The sequence below is a fragment of the Nelumbo nucifera genome, chromosome 6 (assembly GCF_055504915.1).
Source record: "Nelumbo nucifera cultivar China Antique chromosome 6, China Antique-T2T, whole genome shotgun sequence".
NCBI classification, from domain to species: domain Eukaryota; kingdom Viridiplantae; phylum Streptophyta; class Magnoliopsida; order Proteales; family Nelumbonaceae; genus Nelumbo; species Nelumbo nucifera.
In genome coordinates, this window is record NC_142654.1 from 14040156 (window position 1) to 14060259 (window position 20104).

Genomic DNA, 20104 nt, shown 5'->3' on the forward strand with positions numbered 1-20104 from the left:
GATTAGAAAGTCCTAGTCTAATCCTACTCTTATCTCTTTATCTAAGGAACTCAATCTCTTTATCTTTCTGGGATTACATCATAAATTTAGATCTGGTAAGACTCTTCTCAGTTCCATGTTCTTGGATTCATATTAGACCTCCTTTGCGAATTGGGCTTCAGTTGCGGATTGGGTCTTCTTGCGAATTTTCCCCAACTTCGGGCCCGGATTTGACTTCGATGCAGGCCGAATCTGTGAAAGCCCGAAACATGAAAGTTGTGGATTTTTCTCTTATCTTTCAAGTGAGTATTGAATCATCCCAATCGGAGTTTGGATACGTGAGTTAAGCCCAAATTACTGAACGGTGCCGAAACTGTGAAAAATCATCTGAATTGCCTTTCTTTGCTCCTGATGCCTTTTTTTCATATCTTGAACCGAAATACAAGACATATGAGTCCAATTAAGTACTAATTAGGTATGAAAGATAAAATATTTGGGGATAAAAATATGATCAATTCTACTCTCATCAGTGGATGTGCTGACACTGCACACAACGCCCCATGCTGCATCATTTTGCATTGGGTGTACACACCCACATTGCAAGTGGTGCCTCATGTTGTGTCTCATGGTGCAAGGGATATGCACACCCACAATGCACTTGTGACCATTGTTGCTTTTTCAACATATCACCCACACACACCCCCATGTCACCGCTTTGATTGACAGTCCCAAACTTGTCTTTGTGCACCTTTCTTGCATAAGACTAGCTCATCTTTTCATAAAAGTAGTGTGGGAGTGTTCCCTTTTGATTCCATACAATCCCATTTCCACAAAATAAATTTTCCCAATTTTTTATAATTTCTAGAAATTAAATATTTGTGAAAACCCATTTCTATCAAAACTTTTCAGCATGAAACCAACTTATTTTGGTGCACAATTTTTTTTTCAGGTGTTCCAAGCAAACCCCTATCCTCCAAAATAATTTTTTTCAGATTTTTCTCAATTTTTGGTAATTTTTATTAATTAAAAATAAATACTTTTCTCAAAAAAAATATTTTAATTAATTTTATCATTTTTCAATCCTTACTAATGCCACATGTCAAATGTAAGATTAATCTAAGCCGTACATCTCAAGATAACCCTAGTATGATTTTTCAAAAAAGTGATGTTTCCTCCTGGCAGAGCCCCAAAAGCTTAACGTACTCTTTTGGGGGGGGGGGGGGGGGGGGGGGTGACTCTAGGGGGCGACATTGGAGAGATGCTCGGTTTCCGAATGGATTCCGTTTGATTTGATACCCATTATATACCATTGAAGGGTTCGGGTTTGGTGTTTAATACACGTTGGGCGTGATCCGACTCATTAGATCAAAAACGTTAGTGGTGACTCCAGATCTAACCATTCGCTCGCAATATACAGAATTTTAAGTAAAATGACCAACCCAATATAAAATAATTCGAAACATTGTCTCATTTGGCACACTTTTTACTGTTATAAGGGGAAACGACCATCAAACCATATAAGATAATAAGAGGAAACGACCATCAAACCATCAAACTTCGAACACACATCTCACAATAAGAGGAAACGACCATCAAACCATATAGCCTATTATATCAATTCATTTTTTTAAGACGTGTAACAAATATAAGATAATAAGACCTTCGCCCTACTTCATTCATGAATTATGAATTAAAATGTTCATATTCCAAATAGGCCATTAGCATGTTCACTTGGTGAATTTTCAGGTTAAACGTGTAAGTAATTGTAGGGAAATTATTGGAGAGAAGCTGATAAGAAAGCTAGTTAAGAAACGGGTATATAATTGTAGGGCCTAGGCGTGCACTGGCTCGGGCATGCGCGCAGCGGGCTGCGTGAACTGCCACGTGTGGGTGTGTTGTGGTGCCTCATGTGGTGTGTGTCATGGTGCAAGTGGTTACTATGGTACCTCCTCATGTGGTGACAAATATTAGAAAACACTAAACTATCGTGGTGTGTGTTAAACGACGTGTTCACACTACGTGTACTGTTTTGTACTGTTGTAGTGACAAAGCTGTATCACACCGTGTAGTATTTACAGCCCTACTACACCCACCTACACACACCGTGTCTAGTGTAGTGGTGTAACACTACCACTTGTGTTAGGTGCACCAATTCCACATTTGCATAGTGTGTATTTTACAACCCTACTTCACCATTAACACAGGGCGCAAGTGGGTGTGCATCGTGGTGGATGTGCTGACACTGCACACAACGCCCCATGTTGCATCATTTTGCATTGGGTGTGCACACCCACATTGCAAATGGTGCCTTATGTTGTGTGTCATGGTGCAAGGGATGTGCACACCCACAATGCACTTGTGACCATTGTTGCTCTTTCAACATATCACCCATACACACCCCCATGTCACTGCTTTGGTTGACAGTGCCAAACTTGTCTTTGTGCACCTTTCTTGCATGAGAGTAGCTCATCTTTTCATAATAGTGTGGGAGTGTTCCCTTTTGATTCCATGCAATCCCATTTCCACAAAATAAATTTTCCCAATTTTTTTAAAATTTCTAGAATATAAATATGTGAAAAACCATTTCTATCAATACTTTTCGGAATGAAACTTGCTTATTTTGGTGCACAAAACTTTTTGCAGGTGTTCAAAGCAACCCCCATCCCCCCAAATTATTTTTTCAGGTTTTTCTCAATTTTTGGTAATTTTTAGTGATTAAAAATTAATATTTTTCTCAAAAAAATTATTTTAGTTAATTTTATCATTTTTCAATCCTAATGGTATGTAATTGTAGGGCCAAGCCGTGCACTAGCTTGGGCATGCGCGGGCGCGCGGGCGCGGCGGGCTGCATGAACTGCGACATGTGGATGTGTTGTGGAGCCCCCTATGGTGTGTGTCATGGTGCAAGTGGTACCGTGGTGTGTGTTAAACGACATGTTAACACTACGTGTAGTGTTTTGTACTGTTGTAGTGACAGAGTTGTAGCACACCGTGTAGTATTTACAGCCCTACTACACCCACCTACACACACCGTGTCTAGTGAAGTGTTGTAACACTACCACTTGTGTTAGTTCCACCAATTCCATCTTTGCATAGTGTGTAATTTACAACCCTACTACACCATTAACATAGGGCGCAAGTGGGTGTGCATCGTGGTGGATGTGCTGACACTACACACAACGCCCCATGCTGTATCATTTTGCACTGGGTGTGCACACCCACATTGCAAGTGGTGCCTCATGTTGTTTGTCATGGTGCAAGGGATGTGCACACCGACATTGCACTTGTGACCATTGTTTCTCTTTCAACAATTCTCCCAAAAATCTTACAGGCGAAAATGACGGTGATGTCCCTAACGTAAACCTACCAAGCATAGGCAAGGCTAAGCCTGTGTCAAACCGTAACACCATGCTGCATCATTTTGCACTGGGTGTGCACACCCGCATTGCAAGTGGTGCATCATCTTGTGTGTTGTGATGCAAGGGATGTGCACACCCACAATGCACTTGTGACCATTGTTGCTCTTTCAACATATCACCCATACACACTTCCATATCACCGCTTTAGTTGACAGTCCCAAACTTGTCTTTGTACACCTTTCTTGCATGAACTGATTTGTTTTCTTGCTAGGGCTGTGGAAAGCTGATTTGGGTTATGTGAATGAATTGAGAGAGGAATTCACATAATTGACAAAATAATTCATAGTGTGAATTGAATGGTATATAGAGATATATATATATATATATATGATTCATCTGAATTTAATGGTTTTCTTGGACTTAATGCACTTCCATCTTGAGAGCTCTACTCGAGAGATCGAAGGGTTACCTGATGGGCGTAGGTTTAGTATATCTCGAGAGAGAATATTAAATAGATTTGTGAAAATCTCAGCTTATGGGAATAACAATTAGTCTTGGATAATTGGACCCATCAATATTCATTGCATTGGTTAGGTGGACCAAAAGTCCTAGCAATTGCATCATTTGCATATTCGATTAGTGATCACCCTTGTTTTTATTTTCTTTGTTCCAGTTTTTATTTTCAGTAGTTCTTGTTTCCTTAAATCTAAATTTCGACTGTCCAAATAATTAGGGAAGACTATGATGCTAATACTTATTTTGTTAAATCCCCATGGGAACGATATTATTATACTACTTGATAACTAATGCACTTGCTAGGGTTATATATTTATATCTATCAACACCATTAACACAGGGTGCAAGTGGGTGTGCATCGTAGTGGATGTGCTAACACTGCACACAACGCCCCATGCTGCATCATTTTGCACTGGGTGTGCACACCCACATTGCAAGTGGTGCCTCATGTTGTGTCGTGGTGCAAGGGATGTGCACACCCACAATGCACTTGTGACCATTGTTGCTCTTTCAACATATCACCCATACACACCCCCATGTCACCGATTTGGTTGGCAGTCCCAGACTTGTCTTTGTGCACCTATCTTGCATGAGACTAGCTCATCTTTTCATAAAAGTAGTGTGGGAGTGTTCCCTTTTGATTCCATGCAATCCCATTTTCTAATTGATTTTTTTAAATGCATCTACCAAAAATCTATTTTATTTAATACAAATATTTACAAATTAAAATTGATTTAATCCCCTAAATTACCATATAGATAACGTGTGTAAAACAGAATACATCAGAATGGTCCCATATTAAATACGAGGTGCTAATTATCTAGTATTAAATGAAAAAAAAAAAAAACAAGTTACCTGTTAAAAGTTAAATCATAAAATATCCTTTTTATTTTGCTGCCATTTGAATGTAGTCATCTTTCCATAAAACCCATCTAATATTTTGATCCATTTGCTTGTAGATTTACTGCTGCTCAAAATCTAATTAAAGAATCAAAAACAAACTCCATATATAACATCACAGAATAGTGTAAAAGGTAGGATAATTGTTATAATCTGTCAACTTTAACCCTAGGCATCTGCAATTACATACCTTGGACCACAGAAGCATTTGTTAGTAACCAAATACTAACTTCACATAGTGGGAATTCTTTTCCCTTTTTTTTTTTCTTTTTTGATCATTTCCCCTTCCCCCACCCAATCCATGATAGTGCCAAATTTCATATCATTTACAACTGTGCCCACTGATTAATGGCAAAGAGATTCGGCTGTACTTCTTGATGGCAAGTTGTATCACCAATCATCTTCAAGGTTAGCATAATGAAAACACATGACAGTGCAGACAAGAATGAAGAATGATATGAACTCGATGAACATTGCCCCAGTCTCTATAAGATTAGCATGCCGAAGGATAGCAGGAATTGCGATACTCCCAACAGCAGATGCCCCGGTCAGGAATTTGGCAGCATCCAACCAGCTGCAAAATAAAAAGCAACCATCAGCTATGTTTTCTTGTTTCTTGACCTTGGTAACAACACTAATTTCTGGGTTTTCAATCATCTAACACTAACAGAGTATAAGAAAACTAGAAACGTCAAAAAAGAAAGGGTAAGTAGGCTTCTGAAAAAACTATCAAAAAATAACTTCTGTAAAGAAGAATAGAATCATATAAGTGATGATGCGCGATCTGGTCAAGTCCTAGTCGCCGGTTATCTCGCCTCCGACAGAGCTGAAGTTGCCTGAAACAAGGAAGGAACTGGAGACTTCCGGGGAGGAACCCGGTTGGGACACTCCGAAGCTCAAGTTAGTGCTCTTGAGAAGGCAAGAGGAAACAATGGATTCCAAGACTAGAAAGCACAAAATATCACATACATTCTTCCCTATGAGATGGGGGCCTTTATAGTCACCTTGTATACTTACTCCCGAACCCCTGTCAGTTCGGGTATCATTACCTCTGCCAAATCGGGTCACTTTCTCTGCCAGATCGGGGGTCATTTCGGGTGTCATAACCTCCACTGCCAGTTGCCAGTTTGGGTGTCATAACCTCCACTGTCAGTTGCCAGGGCCATCCCTGCCACGTCTGAGATGGCGGTGGTAGGTGGCCGTTGGGGGGCGGCTGTCATGTGTCGGACCCCTAATCAGTCAGGTGCGCCGCCTCCGCGTACGGACTTCCTGGGTGTCAGGTATGGTTCAGTTAGACGACTTGGAGCCGAAGTGGTGTGCGAGGTGAAGTCTTGAGCTCGAATAGAAGTGTGGCCCGAACTGTGTTATGGGCCCGCGAATAGGATCTCGTCACAGGTCGGTCCACGGGGAAAACCCTCTGTTTTCCCTTGTTCCTCCCTGCTCTTGATGGACCTATCTAGGCGCCCTAATGGTGATTTGTTCAAGAGATCACCTAACTCTCCTTTACTCTCTTTCTTGACTGAATATTCGATATCCTCATTCAATAACGGTGTCTCCTTAAATAGGAGATTACAAGAGTCCTAATCTTAGGGAGTCTCCTTGCTGAATAAGGGGACTTCCAATTCTATCTTGCTAAGGATAAGATAAGCTAATCCTAATCTGATAATAAGATAAACTAATCATATTCTGATAACAAGATAAACTAATCCTAATCTGATAACAAGATAAACTAATCCTAATCTGATAATAAGATAAACTAATCCTAATCTGATAATAAGATAAACTAATCCTAATCTGATAACTTACTAACAAGATAAGATAAGAGCAATAGAATAAGATAAGAACAAGCAAGATGATCTAATCTAATCTGGCAGTGGGTCAGGTTCCTATTGCTGCCAACGGCGATGGTACGTCTTTCCAAGGAATGCGTCCGTAACATTACTCCCCTCTTGGACTACGAGCTTGTCCTGAAGCTCGAACTCCGGATATGTGGCTTGAAACTCTGTCAATGGAATCCATGTGGCTTCGGCCAATGGTAAGCTACACCATTTCACCAAGACTTCAAGAACTCCTTGATTGAAACGAGAGCGGATTACAGCTTTAGGTTGGGGAATCAGTTTGCCATCTCGCAGGGATGGCAGGGAGGGGACTTGGTCCGGAGGAACACCCATAAATGGTTTCAGCAAGGCGATGTGGAAGACAACATGAATCCGGCTGGTCTCTGGCAGTTCCAGCTGGTAGGCCACACTGCCAATCCGTCGTAGAACCTTGAAGGGCCCATAGGACTTAGGGGCCAATTTCGGGGCAACTATACTAGGACTAGTAATAGCTGCTCGGAGAAGCTGTTGTTGCTGTTGTTGATCATGTTGTTGCTTCTGCTGCTGCAGTTGTTGCTGTTGTTGGTTGTCTGGCTGCTGTGGCTGAGGGTGTTGCTGCTGCTGTGGACCAAGAAGAGTCTGTTGTTGCTGCTGTTGTTCGCCGGACGGCTCCGTCAAGTCTGGTCGGAGGCTGTTTGTGGTTACAGCCCCTTCTGGATTCCTCTCCCTGTTAGAGAAATACGATTCCAACAAGCGTCGCAGCTCCCGGACATCGTCTTTGACCTCACGAACCTCCCTGTTGGTTTCTACGAGTCTATGCTCCAGTTCGTGGACCCTGGATGATAGCTGCTGCAGATTTCCCATGACAACCGGCTCTGATACCAAAATGTTATGGGCCCGCGAATAGGATCTCGTCACGGGTCGGTCCACGGGGAAAACCCTCTGTTTTCCCTTGTTCCTCCCTGCTCTTGATGGACCTATCTAGGCGCCCTAATGGTGATTTGTTTAAGAGATCACCTAACTCTCCTTTACTCTCTTTCTTGATTGAATATTCGATATCCTCATTCAATAACGGTGTCTCCTTAAATAGGAGATTACAAGAGTCCTAATCTTAGGGAGTCTCCTTGCTGAATAGGGAGACTTCCAATTCTATCTTGCTAAGGATAAGATAAGCTAATCCTAATCTGATAATAAGATAAACTAATCCTAATCTGATAACAAGATAAACTAATCCTAATCTGATAACAAGATAAACTAATCCTAATCTGATAATAAGATAAACTAATCCTAATCTGATAACTTACTAACAAGATAAGATAAGAGCAATAGAATAAGATAAGAACAAGCAAGATGATCTAATCTAATCTGGTGGTGGGTTAGGTTCCTGTTGCTGCCAACGGCGATGGTACGTCTTTCCGAGGAATGCGTCCATAACAAATTGCCTCTGGGTGGGCAGTTCGGGTCTTTGCCTTTTGTGCTTTTTGTAAGGCTCAGGACCTCGAAGGGAGAGCTCGGGTTCCTCCTTGGGGAGCTCGGGAATCTTCAACTCGGAGCTCGGGTTGTAGGTTCCCCCTTTGGGGGAGATTGGGACTTCTTTTCTCAGAGCTCAGGTTGTGGGCCCGCTGTCGTGCCGAGCTGGCGCTTCTGCCAGGTCACTCTTGGTTGCTTCCACGTGTCGTATGGCTAAGGGGTCGGGTCATACGACCATGTCGTATGGCCACGGTCTGCTAACTTAGACATGAAACGACTCAGAGCGGCTATCCTGTCGTTTAGTCTCTGAACCTCTTTTACTTTTCGGGGTTGTCTCATATCTAGGATGGCCTTTATTTTGTCCGGGTTGGCCTCAATACCGTGATGGTTGACGATGTACCCTAGGAACTTACCCGAGGTGACACCGAAGACACACTTGTTTGGGTTTAGTTTCATGCTAAATTGACGCAGGATTTGAAAAACGGAATGCAAGTCTTGTATTAATTCATGGGAAAACTGTGTCTTGACGACCATGTCGTCTACATAACATTCTATCTTCGTGCCAGTTAAGGGCTGAAACAGCTTATTCACGAGCCTTTGAAAGGTCGCCCCAGCATTTTTCAGTCCAAAGGGCATAACCTTGTAGCAGTACAGGCCGAACTCGGTTATGAAGGTGGTTTTTTCCTCGTCAAACAGGTCCATCCTGATTTGGTTGTAGCCCGAGTAGGCATCCAGGAAGCTTAGCAACTCGTGTCCCGAGGTCGCGTCCACTAGGCGGCCGATCCTGGGGAGGGGGAAGCAATCTTTCGGGCAAACTCGGTTCAGGTCGGTGTAGTCAACGCACATGTGCCACTTGCCATTTGCCTTTTTTACCAGAACTGGGTTGGCTACCCAGCTCGGGTAATGAACTTCCCTTATGAAGTCTGCTTCGAGGAGCTTCTCGACCTCATCATCGACCGCCCTCCAGCGTTCTGGGGCTAAGTTGCGTTTTTTCTGTCTAATGGGTCTAACTACAGGGTCAGTATTGAGCTTGTGAGTTATGAGCATAGGGTCTATGCCGGGCATTTCTGACGTGGACCAAGCGAAAACATCTAAGTTACTGAGTAAGAAGCGTACCAGTTCGGATCGCAGGGGTTCTTCAAGGGATGCTCCGACCTGAAGTAATCTGGCGGGGTCCTCTGCCGAGACAGTGATGGGAACAGTTTCCTCTGTTGGTGCAACTCGCTCCTCGTTCTGTTCCATAGGTCGCTCCAGTTCGAGGTCGCTAGTTACTTTGGCCTTTCCCTTGAGGGCGGCAACGTAGCACTTGCGGGACTCGAGCTGGTCGCCCCGCACTACCCCGATGCCGAAGTCCGTTGGGAACTTCATGGCCAAATAGTAAGTGGACACCACTGCTTTTAAAGCATGGGTGATCGGCCGACCTACTATGGCATTGTAGGGGGAGGGGGTCGCGACCACCAAGAAATCGTGACTGAGTCTTATCGTGCTAGGCCACGTGCCGACTTCCACAGGTATTGTGACCTTTCCCAGGGGTCTGACCTCTTCTCCGCTAAAGCCGACCAACGGGGTGTTCTCGGGCTTCAAGTCACTCTCTCGGAACTGGAGCTTGTCGAAGGCCGCTTTAAAGAGGATGTCTGCCGAATTGTCGGAGTCAATGAGTACCCGTCGGACTTCGAAGTCGTTGATCTTCATCTTTATGACAAGTGCGTCGTCGTGGGGGTAATGGACCCCGCGCGCATCGTCTTCGGTGAAGAATATGGGATCTTCCGTCCTAGGCCGCTTTGGGGGATTTCGTTCTTCTCTGGCGGCCTTCGGGGGCTGCTTCTGTGGTTCGGTCGGTCGGCTACTGGACTCGGGAGCATCTCTGTTGTGCTCTCCCTGTCGACCTGTCTTATTACTATTATTATTATTATTATGCTGTACAAAATTTCGTAGGTACCCGCGACGGATAAGCTCCTCTATCTCGTCGCGGAGATTATTACAATGCTCGGTGCTATGACCGTGGTCCCTATGGAAGCTGCAGTATAAGTTTTTATTCCTCTCGTTCGGGTTTCCCTTCAGACGAGGTGGCCACTTCACATATGGGGCGTCTTTGATCATCATTAAGATCTCCGCCCGCTTCGCGTTTAAGGGCGTGTAGTCCGCCCGACCTGCTAAGGGAGCTCGGAACGACTGGCTTGGCTTCGGCCCCCGAGCTGGGTCTCTCTTTCTCCTGTCATCTAAGTTGGAGGGCTCGCCTTCCCTCTTCCTCTTTTCGATCCCGCGTTCAGTCCTTTGGTTGATCTCCTCCTCTGTTCTTATGAATTTGTCCGCGAGCTTGAGGAACTCGGCTACAGTCGCGGGCTAGTTGACTACCATGTGCCACCTGAACTCCTTGTGTGTCACACCCCTCTTAGCTGCCGCGAGCTGTACCGCGGGGTCCAGGCGCGGTATCTGCAAGCATGCGTCATTGAACCGCTTGATATAGCCCCGGATGGACTCTCCTTCCTTCTGGACTATTCCGAGGAGGCTCTCCTCGGTGCGGGGGCACCGCTTGCTGGTAACAAAGTGTGCAGTGAAGACCTGCACGAGCTGGGTCCAGCTTCTTATCAACCCGGGGGCCAGGTTCCTGTACCAAGTGCGGGCTACTCCCCTGAAGGTTGTAGTGAACGCCACACACATATAAGACTCGTTGGCCCTTGCCAGGTGCATTTGGGACTGGAAAGCATCGACATGGTCATTGGGGTCAAAAGACCCGTCATACTTGTCTAGAGGAGGAAGTTTGAAATCCTTGGGCATGGGGACTGCAAGGAGTTCTGATGACAAGGGGGGGGAAGGGATTGAAAGAATAGGGGCAACTTTTACCTCGTCCAAGCTTGCTTCTTCTTTACCTCGGAGCTCAGGCAGGATGCGGGTGGTAGTTCGGCGACTTCGCCGGTGTCTTTGCTGCTGCTTAGAGGGCCTGGTGTTGGCGCTACTTGCCTCGGTGTTGCCGAGGTTGATCGGCTCGGACTGCTGGTAGTCCGCTGCCAGGACGCCGAACTGGTTCTCTGTGAGCGGAAGCTCGAACTTAGAGTGCCAAGGTGCTGACTTGACTGGCAAGGAGGTTCCCGATCCGCCAGCGAGCTGCGAGGCGGGGGTGATTAGTCTTTCCCTCCCACCCGGGGATGAGGCCTGGCTCTTGGAGGGGTCCTGGAGTTGGGAGGCTCCTCGGTGAGGGCGCCCGCCCTGAGGAGAGGGCTTGGCCAGCTCCGGAGCAGGGTGCCGAGGTGGGAGCTGTGGTTGGTTCAGAGGCAGTTGGGAGAACTGCTGTTGATAGTGATACTGAGAAAAGTGGTGCAGTACTTGCTGCTGATGGAGCTGATGTTGTTGGAACTGCTGCATTTGGGCTTGCATCGCCCGCATGCACTGCATCAAGTCATCAAACTGGTTTTGGCTAGTCGCCAGAGAGACAGCAGCTGGTTTGGCAAAGGTTGTCTCGACAGGGAGGGGAAGGGGAACGTTCACAAGTGCCACCATGCTTGGTGCGTTGAGGCTAGGGATTCCGCCCGTTGATAGGGCAACGGTGAACTGTCCTATGCACACTGTGGCGGGCTGGGGGTGTTCCCCTACAGCACTCAAGTCGGCATTGTGCCTACTGCTGTTGGGAGAAGCCATAGAAGCTAAGGTTTCTTTGAGAGAGAGAGAGAGAGAGTTAAAGGTTAGGGGAGGCTTTTTGAAGTCTTCCCACAAACGGCGCCAAATGATGATGCGCGATCTGGTCAAATCCTAGTCGCCGGTTATCTCGCCTCCAACAGAGCTAAAGTTGCCTGAAACAAGGAAGGAACTGGAGACTTCCGGGGAGGAACCCGGTTGGGACACTCCAAAGCTCAAGTTAGTGCTCTTGAGAAGGCAAGAGGAAACAATGGATTCCAAGACTATAAAGCACAAAATATCACATACATTCTTCCCTATGAGATGGGGGCCTTTATAGTCACCTTGTATACTTACTCTCGAACCCCTGTCAGTTCGGGTATCATTACCTCTGACAGATCAGGTCACTTCCTCTAACAGATCGGGTCACTTCCTCTGCCAGATCGGGGATCATTTCGGATGTCAACCTCCACTGCCAGTTGCCAGTTTGGGTGTCATAACCTCCACTGCCAGTTGCCAGGGCCATCCCTGCCACGTCTGAGATGGCGGTGGTAGGTGGCCGTTGGGGGGCGGCTGTCATGTGTCGGACCCCTAATCAGTCAGGTGCGCCGCCTCCGCGTACGGACTTCCTGGGCGTCAGGTATGGTTCAGTCAGACGACTTGGAGCCGAACTGCCTCTGGGTGGGCAGTTCGGGTCTTTGCCTTTTGTGCTTTTTGTAAGGCTCAGGACCTCGAAGGGAGAGCTCGGGTTCCTCCTTGGGGAGCTCGGGAATCTTCATCTCGGAGCTCGGGTTGTAGGTTCCCCCTTTGGGGGAGCTTGGGACTTCTTTTCTCAGAGCTTGGGTTGTGGGCCCGCTGTCGTGCCGAGCTGGCGCTTCTGCCAGGTCACTCTTGGTTGCTTCCACGTGCCGTATGGCCAAGGGGTCGGGTCAAATCTTCCTCCATCAAGAAGCAAGCTCTTGCTTTTTTTGGTATGTAAGTAAAGAGATTTCACTCTCAGCAGCGCAGACATCACATGAGATAGATGATGTATAATTTCTTGATATTTTCTGCTGATAAATGATGTTTGGTGCACTAATAATGACAGAGAATTGTGTTTGCTTATGTTCCATGGCTCAATTGAGTATGCAATGTCATAGTCACTCTAGCCTCCATTTTGGCAAGAGTATTATTGGCCATTAGGACCATGACTCAATACAAAGTATTTTGTCCTCAAAAAATCAAGTGGCACAATGAAGGCATTTGATGATTGTTGCTTCACATATTTCCAAATTGAAATAGATGCTAAAGGCCCTAGTGGCGCCAAGAATAAAAAGTGACTACACAGCAGTAATGATTCGAGCCCTTTGAAAGTAAACCCAGATTTTATCCAGTGGATAAACCAACCACTGCCTGAAAATAATCACAAAAGTTCAAATTATATTTACCTTATATTAATCACTGCAAAGGAAAATATTTAGTTGAACTAAATAAATCTAATTCCCACCTAATTTAAATATGATGGGAAAAAAGTAGAAAAAGAGGATGATGATTGATGACCGTGTAATATTTGATATTAAAAGGTGGTATTAGAAAACAACCTGTCAATGCAAAGCCATCCTCGGTTCTTATAGGTCCAATAATGGGTAGAGAACATATATAGTCCAATAATATTAGTTGATAAAACTTAAAAGCAGAAGATAGGAATAAGCATATCTCAATAAGTCCAATTTTTTAGTTAAGAAAATACTCACCCCCCACCATCCCGACTAGTTAAGAAATGAGTGGAGCCACCGCCGAAGAATAAACAGGGCATAGGTACCAGAACATACATAAGAGCTGCAAGAAGAATGGAGACTACATCAACCATCCTTGAAAGAAGACTGACTAATCTGTGCTATCCATCACTCACCTGTTAACAATGGCCACCAGTTGCTGTAAATCGCACAAGCCTGCCATAAAATATAAATTAAGTCCATGAAATAAGAGTGAAAAGATGGATAAATTCTATAAAGAAGTTTTATTTTTTTAGTCTTTACTTGGATTTTGAATTTTAATTATTATTGATTCAATGATGATACCATGTCCAAAAACTGCTATCATAATGCATAGCCCCCATTTGTGAATAAATAAATAATAGGTTTTAAAAGAAAAAAAAAAAAAAACATCTATAGGATGAATGGCTTTGGAAGTGGAGTGGGGATGGGTGTTTCTCAGTTAAATCCTTGGCTTCAAAGCTCAGCAGTTCTGGCTATACTGATTTCCCTAGTAAGCAGATTTGGAGTCCTAGTTGGACCTAGTGCTTTGGACAGAAAGAAACAATAGAATTTTCTGTAACAAGTTGAAAAGTTCAGATGACCTGGTGCAGTGTGCAGTCAGTAAATTGATGTCTTGGATTTCTGTAAAGTCTGAGTTTAAGCACCTGAATGTGCCTGGATGTTAAGGTCCTTGTCTCTATGGAGTCTGTAAGCTGATTTGTTTTCCTAGCTAATCTCAGTGTGGCTAGGAAGCTGTTGTACTATTTGCTTCTCTTTTTAATAAAATTTTATCTTACCTTTCAAAAAAAATAGTGGAATTCCCTTTTTGTGGGGGTGGCCCACTATGAGATTTGTTGTGGTTGTTGATCTTGTATGTTTACCCAAAACGTAACAATAAATAAAGGAAAAACCATGATGCAGGGTGGCCCAAGGTCCATCCCAAGACAGCAAGCCAGTCTCCATTTGGCAGCTCAGATTTTGTTCTCAGATTGAAGCCCTCTCTTTTGGGGCTAATGCCATACTTAAGGATAGTGATCCTCTAAAATAAGCCTACTAACAAGCTTACTCATGCACATCCAACTTAGGAGAGACTACAAAGAGAATATTGCAAAATAAAGCAGGGAAAGTATTTTGATTCTTCAATTACCTTCTTTTAGTGCTCATGCAGCAATTTAGGTTTTAGGTTTCTTTCTTCTAAGAAAGAACATTTCCCCTCTATAACAGCTATTCTCTCTCCAGAAATTTCTGAATGAACTAATGAAGAAAGTTTTAGCTTTTGCAACTCTTGGAGTTTGTTTATGAGGTTAGTTCCTCTCTCCATAGAAAAGCCATCAACCCTTGGATTTAGTGAACCTATGTTACCCAGGCATGGCACATAAACAAGATGTCAAACATGGCACCTACACCAAAAAAATAAGGGTAAATTACAAAGACCCCCTTGTACTATGGGGTCTGTGACAAAGACCCCCCTATACTTTGTTTTGCGACAAAGACCCCCTTCCGTTAGCATTCCGTCCAAAATCCGCCGTTACAATTTTGTTTAATCCCCATACTACCCTTATAATAACATTTCGGACACTTTTAACCCTCTTTTGAGTTATATGTTTTCTCACGGTCTCACCTTTCTTGCAATCAGTTTCTCCCTTCCAATAAGGGATTTCTCCTTTGTGACCAAGCTTCTTCTTGACCAAGTTCCTAGTTACAGTAGCAAGGGATTTCTTCCTCACGAGTTTCAATCGCAAGCTCCTACTTCGATGAGTGATCAATATTAGGAGTGATTGTTGTGGCTGGGTTGGTGTTCGGTGCGAGGAGGTGAGGAGTTCAACGAGTTCTGAAGAAAGGATAGTAAAATTGAATCTTGGGAATAGAAGATTGAAAGGTAAATTATCCGAGGACTTGGCTGGTTTGGATCAGCTGCAGTCTCTGAATCTTTCTAACAATTTGCTCAGAGGTACTCTTCTGCCCAAATTGTTCCATTTACAAAGTTTACGGAAGCTAGACTTAAGTTATAATGACTTGTATGGCTTGATGTCGGTTGATATTGATCTACCCTCCCTCAACCTTCTCGACCTGTGTGGGAATTCATTGAAGGGTGACATTGCCACAGGTATCTGTAAGACTGCCACTCAAATTCAATCCATCGATCTCTCCATGAACTATTTCAATGGAAGTATTCTCGCAGGTTTCGGTAATTGTGCTTCTTTGCAGAATCTCGGTCTCAGCTTGAATTATCTTTTTGGAAGTTTGCCCGATGATTTATTTTCACTGCAAAAGTTGAGCCGGTTGTACCTTCAAAAAAACATACTCTCTGGGTCGCTCAGTGATGGAATCGGTAAGCTTTCAAACCTGGTTGAGTTGAATATCTCCATGAATAAGATTTCTCCAAGGTTTACAGACAATAAACCTTCACTTGACTAGAGAGAGCGAAAAAATAAGATTTCTCCCCATGCGATAGCGAAAAGAGGCCTTCTTCTTCGTCGACAGCAAAAATATATCTTCTTCTTTGGCAACGGCGATCTTCTCCGGCGACGACGAAAATATCTCTTCTTCTCCGGCAACGGCGATCTTCTTCTCCGGCGATGACAAAAGATCTTTTCTGGCGACGATGACAATCGCTTTCCTCTACATTTGGTGAGGCATTGGTGCGATCTCCAACAAAGGACACTAGGATGGATTACACGAAGGGTTTCGGCTGGGTTTCAAGAAGTGTTTAGGGTTTTAGGCATTTTCACGAGTTATGGAGGTTATTTTCGTAAAATGACATTTTCTATTAGTCGAATTAACGGGGAAGGGGGTCTTTGTCTCACGATCATAGTATAGGGGGGGGTCTTTGTTGCAAAACAAAGTACAGGGGGGTCTTTGTAATTTACCCAAAAAATAAATATCTAGCATGGAAAGGATACCCTTTTGAAGTATTTGACTGGCAAGCTAAATGTGAATACATGTATGTTTTACCTGAGTTTGAAGTTTTTTTTTCTTTTTTTTTATTTGAAAGGTAAAAGTAATAGTGATTAGAGGCTTAAACTCAAAAGGCACATTCACACCATTGGGGAATCCAAGTCAAAATTAGAGAATCTAGCCATTTGGCTTATACTTGGGAATTCAGCAATCTCCCCAAAAAAGAGAGAGAAAAAAAGCTCAAAGAAACCTTTCATCATTGCATATAAAAGAAACAAAGGAAAAAATGTGTAAGACCAAAAATCATATGACCCTTTATTGGGTTCAAGGGAGAAATTTTAGGAAGATCTTTGGTTGGAAGATTCCCCTTTCAGTTGAACCTACCCCCACAATTTACAACTTATCAGCCAATAGAAAACAGGGTTAAATATGTTGGACAGTTTTGTATGCCCTTAGCTTCAATCATAATGATGTACTTTATGAGTTTATTGTAAATGAATAAAAGTGCATATTTGATTCATGTTCCCTTGGTATGTTTCTGTGTAATACCCTTAAACTGGACACTTAATGAGACTTGTGTTAGTTTAGAATGTTCACAGCCAGTGGGTCGGTCTGGGGAGACCTATCCTGATAAGGCTGACACTGTTGTGCCACCAAGTCGGTTGGGGTGGCCTGTCTCAGCTACCAGGGTGAGACCCTAGGCACATACAGTGTAGGACTAATTGAATCTTTGAACTAGACCAGATTTCCAGTATTGCCCTGGACCTTGGAGATTGATGGGCAAAACTGGAAAGTTACACCTGACCCCTACACTCAATTATGATACTGCACTAGGTGTCGGATTGGGCTGTCTTTGATGTACCAATCAGTTAGATCCTTAGCGGGGGTCAAAACCTGGGTATGTTGGGACAGTCTGAGAATTCATCTGAGTGGGTGATCATAGTGATAGGATCAGCCCCTTTGTCGGACAAAGGTAATGATCGGGGATGCACTCTCACTGATGAAAACCAAGACTGCCGGCAGTCGATTTCAATCGTTGAGATTTGTTTTGCAAAGTATATTTTATATGAGATATAAAAGTATATATATTATGGTTTCTAAAATGTTTGCAAAAAGGTTTTAATTCCCGGAATCCATATAAGTAGAGAGTGCAACACTATTCCTTGCAGCCGAGGGAGAGGTCCTCTCTTGTCAGGCAGTGTTTGATCATTATGGGCTGAGAGGTTAAGTGTAAGACCATTGAGGATAATACCTGATGGGCTAATCTTGCATCTGCCCACAGTCCCTGGGTGTTACAAGGTGGCTTGGCCCAGAGACCACTTAGGGTAAGTGTTGGGCCCATAGAGCCCATTTGATGGGTTTCAGGGGGTGCACTGTCCATAACAGTGTATTCGGCCAGGCCTTGTAACAAAGGCTGGGCCAAACCCATGTGGCTGATGTGTAGATCAATGCTTGGGTCCCATGCCATATAAGGAAGCCCAACTGGGCAGCAGTTAGGAAGGTTAAGTGAGCACATAAGCTTAATGGGCCTAAAGCCCATTTCGAACTAGACTTATTTAATAAGTTAAATATGGGCGAATTCTGAGATGGATCAGCAGATAGGATAGGGTCTTAGCCCTATCCACTCAGAGAGTCCAGATCTGAATATGATTCAGATCTAGAAACCTCCTAATGAGATTAGGAGAAGGCTGATCTAATCTGTAGATAAGATAAGGGTTTATCCTTATCACCTAAAGAGAGGTCTGATCCAAAAATGATTTGGATCAGCAGCTCCTAATTGGATTAGGAGCTAATATTTTAGAGTTACAAAAGCAGGAGGGGGCGGCAGCCTTTAGAAGAATAACATAATCAGATCCTCTTCAGAGCTGAAATCACAGAAGAAAGATTTCTGCAATCCCTGCAAAGATCTTTCTTGCCGCCTCCTTCCTGCAGCCGCCAGACATCCAATTTGATCTCCAGTTGTGGGAGAAGTCAAGATTCGATCTTGACATCAGTTCTTTGAGAAAGAATTGATAGGAAGCTGTACTCACGTGCCATCCTATTGTTTCTTGCGAATGACAGAATTCTTGGAGAAGAATACTGCTGATTCTGCTCCATCCTGCACTGCGCCATCTTCAGTGGGAGCAGTCTTTGGATCCTTCCTTGGGCGTGAACACCTTCGTTGGGAGATACTTTTTCTCCGTATCAAGTATAATCCTCTCCTACTCCTTTTGGTTCAGATCTGGTTCAGTTTATGGTTCAAGATTGATCCTTGAAAATATGATTTTCTAAATAGGGAATGCGATTCCCAGTTGAAAGGGAGAGAAAAATTTTTGAAATTCGCCCCTTTATTCCGCAAGATTTGGGCGTCCATACGATGGATCTCTCATTCCTTCAAAATACTAAAGCCTCCCCTCTGGTTTCTGGAATGAATTGAAGTACCCTTGGTGGGTAGAGATGTCAATGGGCCGGGTAATGGTTCAGGACCAGGTGTACCAGTCCCAAACCAATTATTAATCAAGGAAATTGGATCTGATCTGATTAGGCCCAATTATACTTGACATCTATAATTACCTATGATAATAACAACTTAAAACTTTATTTTTGATAATATAGCCTTAATAAAAATGATAGTAAAAAAGTAACTGTTTATATGTTGACAAAACAAGTGTTTTTAACTAAAATTATCTTATATAGTGTCTATGAATTGTTTTTTTTTTTTTTGAGAAAGGGTAATGTAATTATGAAATTTAACCTTTTGGACATAAAATCTTACAAAAATTACAAGAAAACCAGGAGATCTTTGTATATTATTAACTGTAGATTAGTTCAGGTTTTAATTGGTTCAAAATATCAGGCCCAACCCAATTATTAATCGAGACAAAACCACAGAACCAGAACCAACATAATCAGTTTGGTTAGTTTGGTTCTGTCAGGTAGACCCAACCCATTGATAGCCCTATTGTTGGACGACATCACAGGATAATTACTAGCCCTCTGTTAGTGGTTCATCACATTCTGTTTGCATGTGACATCATGTGATAATCTTTTTAAAAACCAAGTTCTCCCTTTTACAAAGCTCCTCTCTCAATACAAATTACTCGAGAACAGCCATGACCAGGACTCAGCTTGACCTATGCATCAGAGTGCAAGTTATCAAGGGAATCAGAGGAACAATGCATTTGAATTTTGTATGATGGAATCAAGTAGTGTTTGCAAATGCATTTTGTGGGGACAACCAAGTTTGGCTCAGTGCTGGGGTTATGAAGGGAATCAGAGGATCAACACATTCAAATTGTCAACATGTCAGAAGAAGGCAAAACAAGGAGTGTGTGTGTGTGTGTGTGTGTGTGTGTGTGTGTGAGAGAGAGAGAGAGAGAGAGAGATTAAGATGGAATGCTTCCCTTGACTTTGCTCCAGAGGTTTGAAAGAGGAAGAGGATAGTGTATTCTACTATTTTAGGCTTGAGCCTGCAAGTCTCAACTTCTTCAGTGGATATAAAAGCTTCAGAGTTTAACACGCTTGTGAAATGCTGCGGACTGGGGAGGGGGGTGTTTAAGGTGGTCTAATGCTCCGCTCTCAAAAGATATATTTTTTTCTTGTATTCACTGCTGCCTCATAGTGATGGAAGGACAAAGACATTTTAGTTTGGGGAACACCAATCAAATTTCTTATTTATTTTCCCTTTGCTTGAGTGCTTTGAGATTGTTAGAGAAGAAGACTTGAAGTTTGAGACTCTTCAAGTATTCATTTCTTCAATATTTCCTTTTGACTTCTAGGGGAGAGTAAGTATTAAGTCAAGTGAGAGCTTCGTATCCATGCCAGTGGAGCTTAAACT

The 20104-nt window shown here is 43.5% G+C and overlaps 1 protein-coding gene across 4 annotated transcripts in view; it reads right to left on the reverse strand.

Moving 5' to 3' along the window:
* Window positions 1-4833: 4833 nt before the first annotated feature.
* LOC104591338 (Vacuolar protein sorting 55 (VPS55) family protein) overlaps window positions 4834-20104 on the reverse strand; it is a 40595-nt gene continuing 25324 nt past the window's right edge. For 3 of the 4 annotated variants that reach the window (XM_088889915.1, XM_088889916.1, XM_088889917.1), the window contains exons 2-4: window positions 13545-13584; window positions 13387-13471; window positions 5336-13045 (exon numbers count right to left, since the gene is read on the reverse strand). In XM_088889915.1, coding sequence (XP_088746041.1) covers window positions 8255-10144 — 1890 coding nt within the window. In that variant the 5' untranslated portion in view covers window positions 10145-13045; window positions 13387-13471; window positions 13545-13584 and the 3' untranslated portion in view covers window positions 5336-8254. The other variant, XM_019196305.2, reaches the window with a different exon arrangement.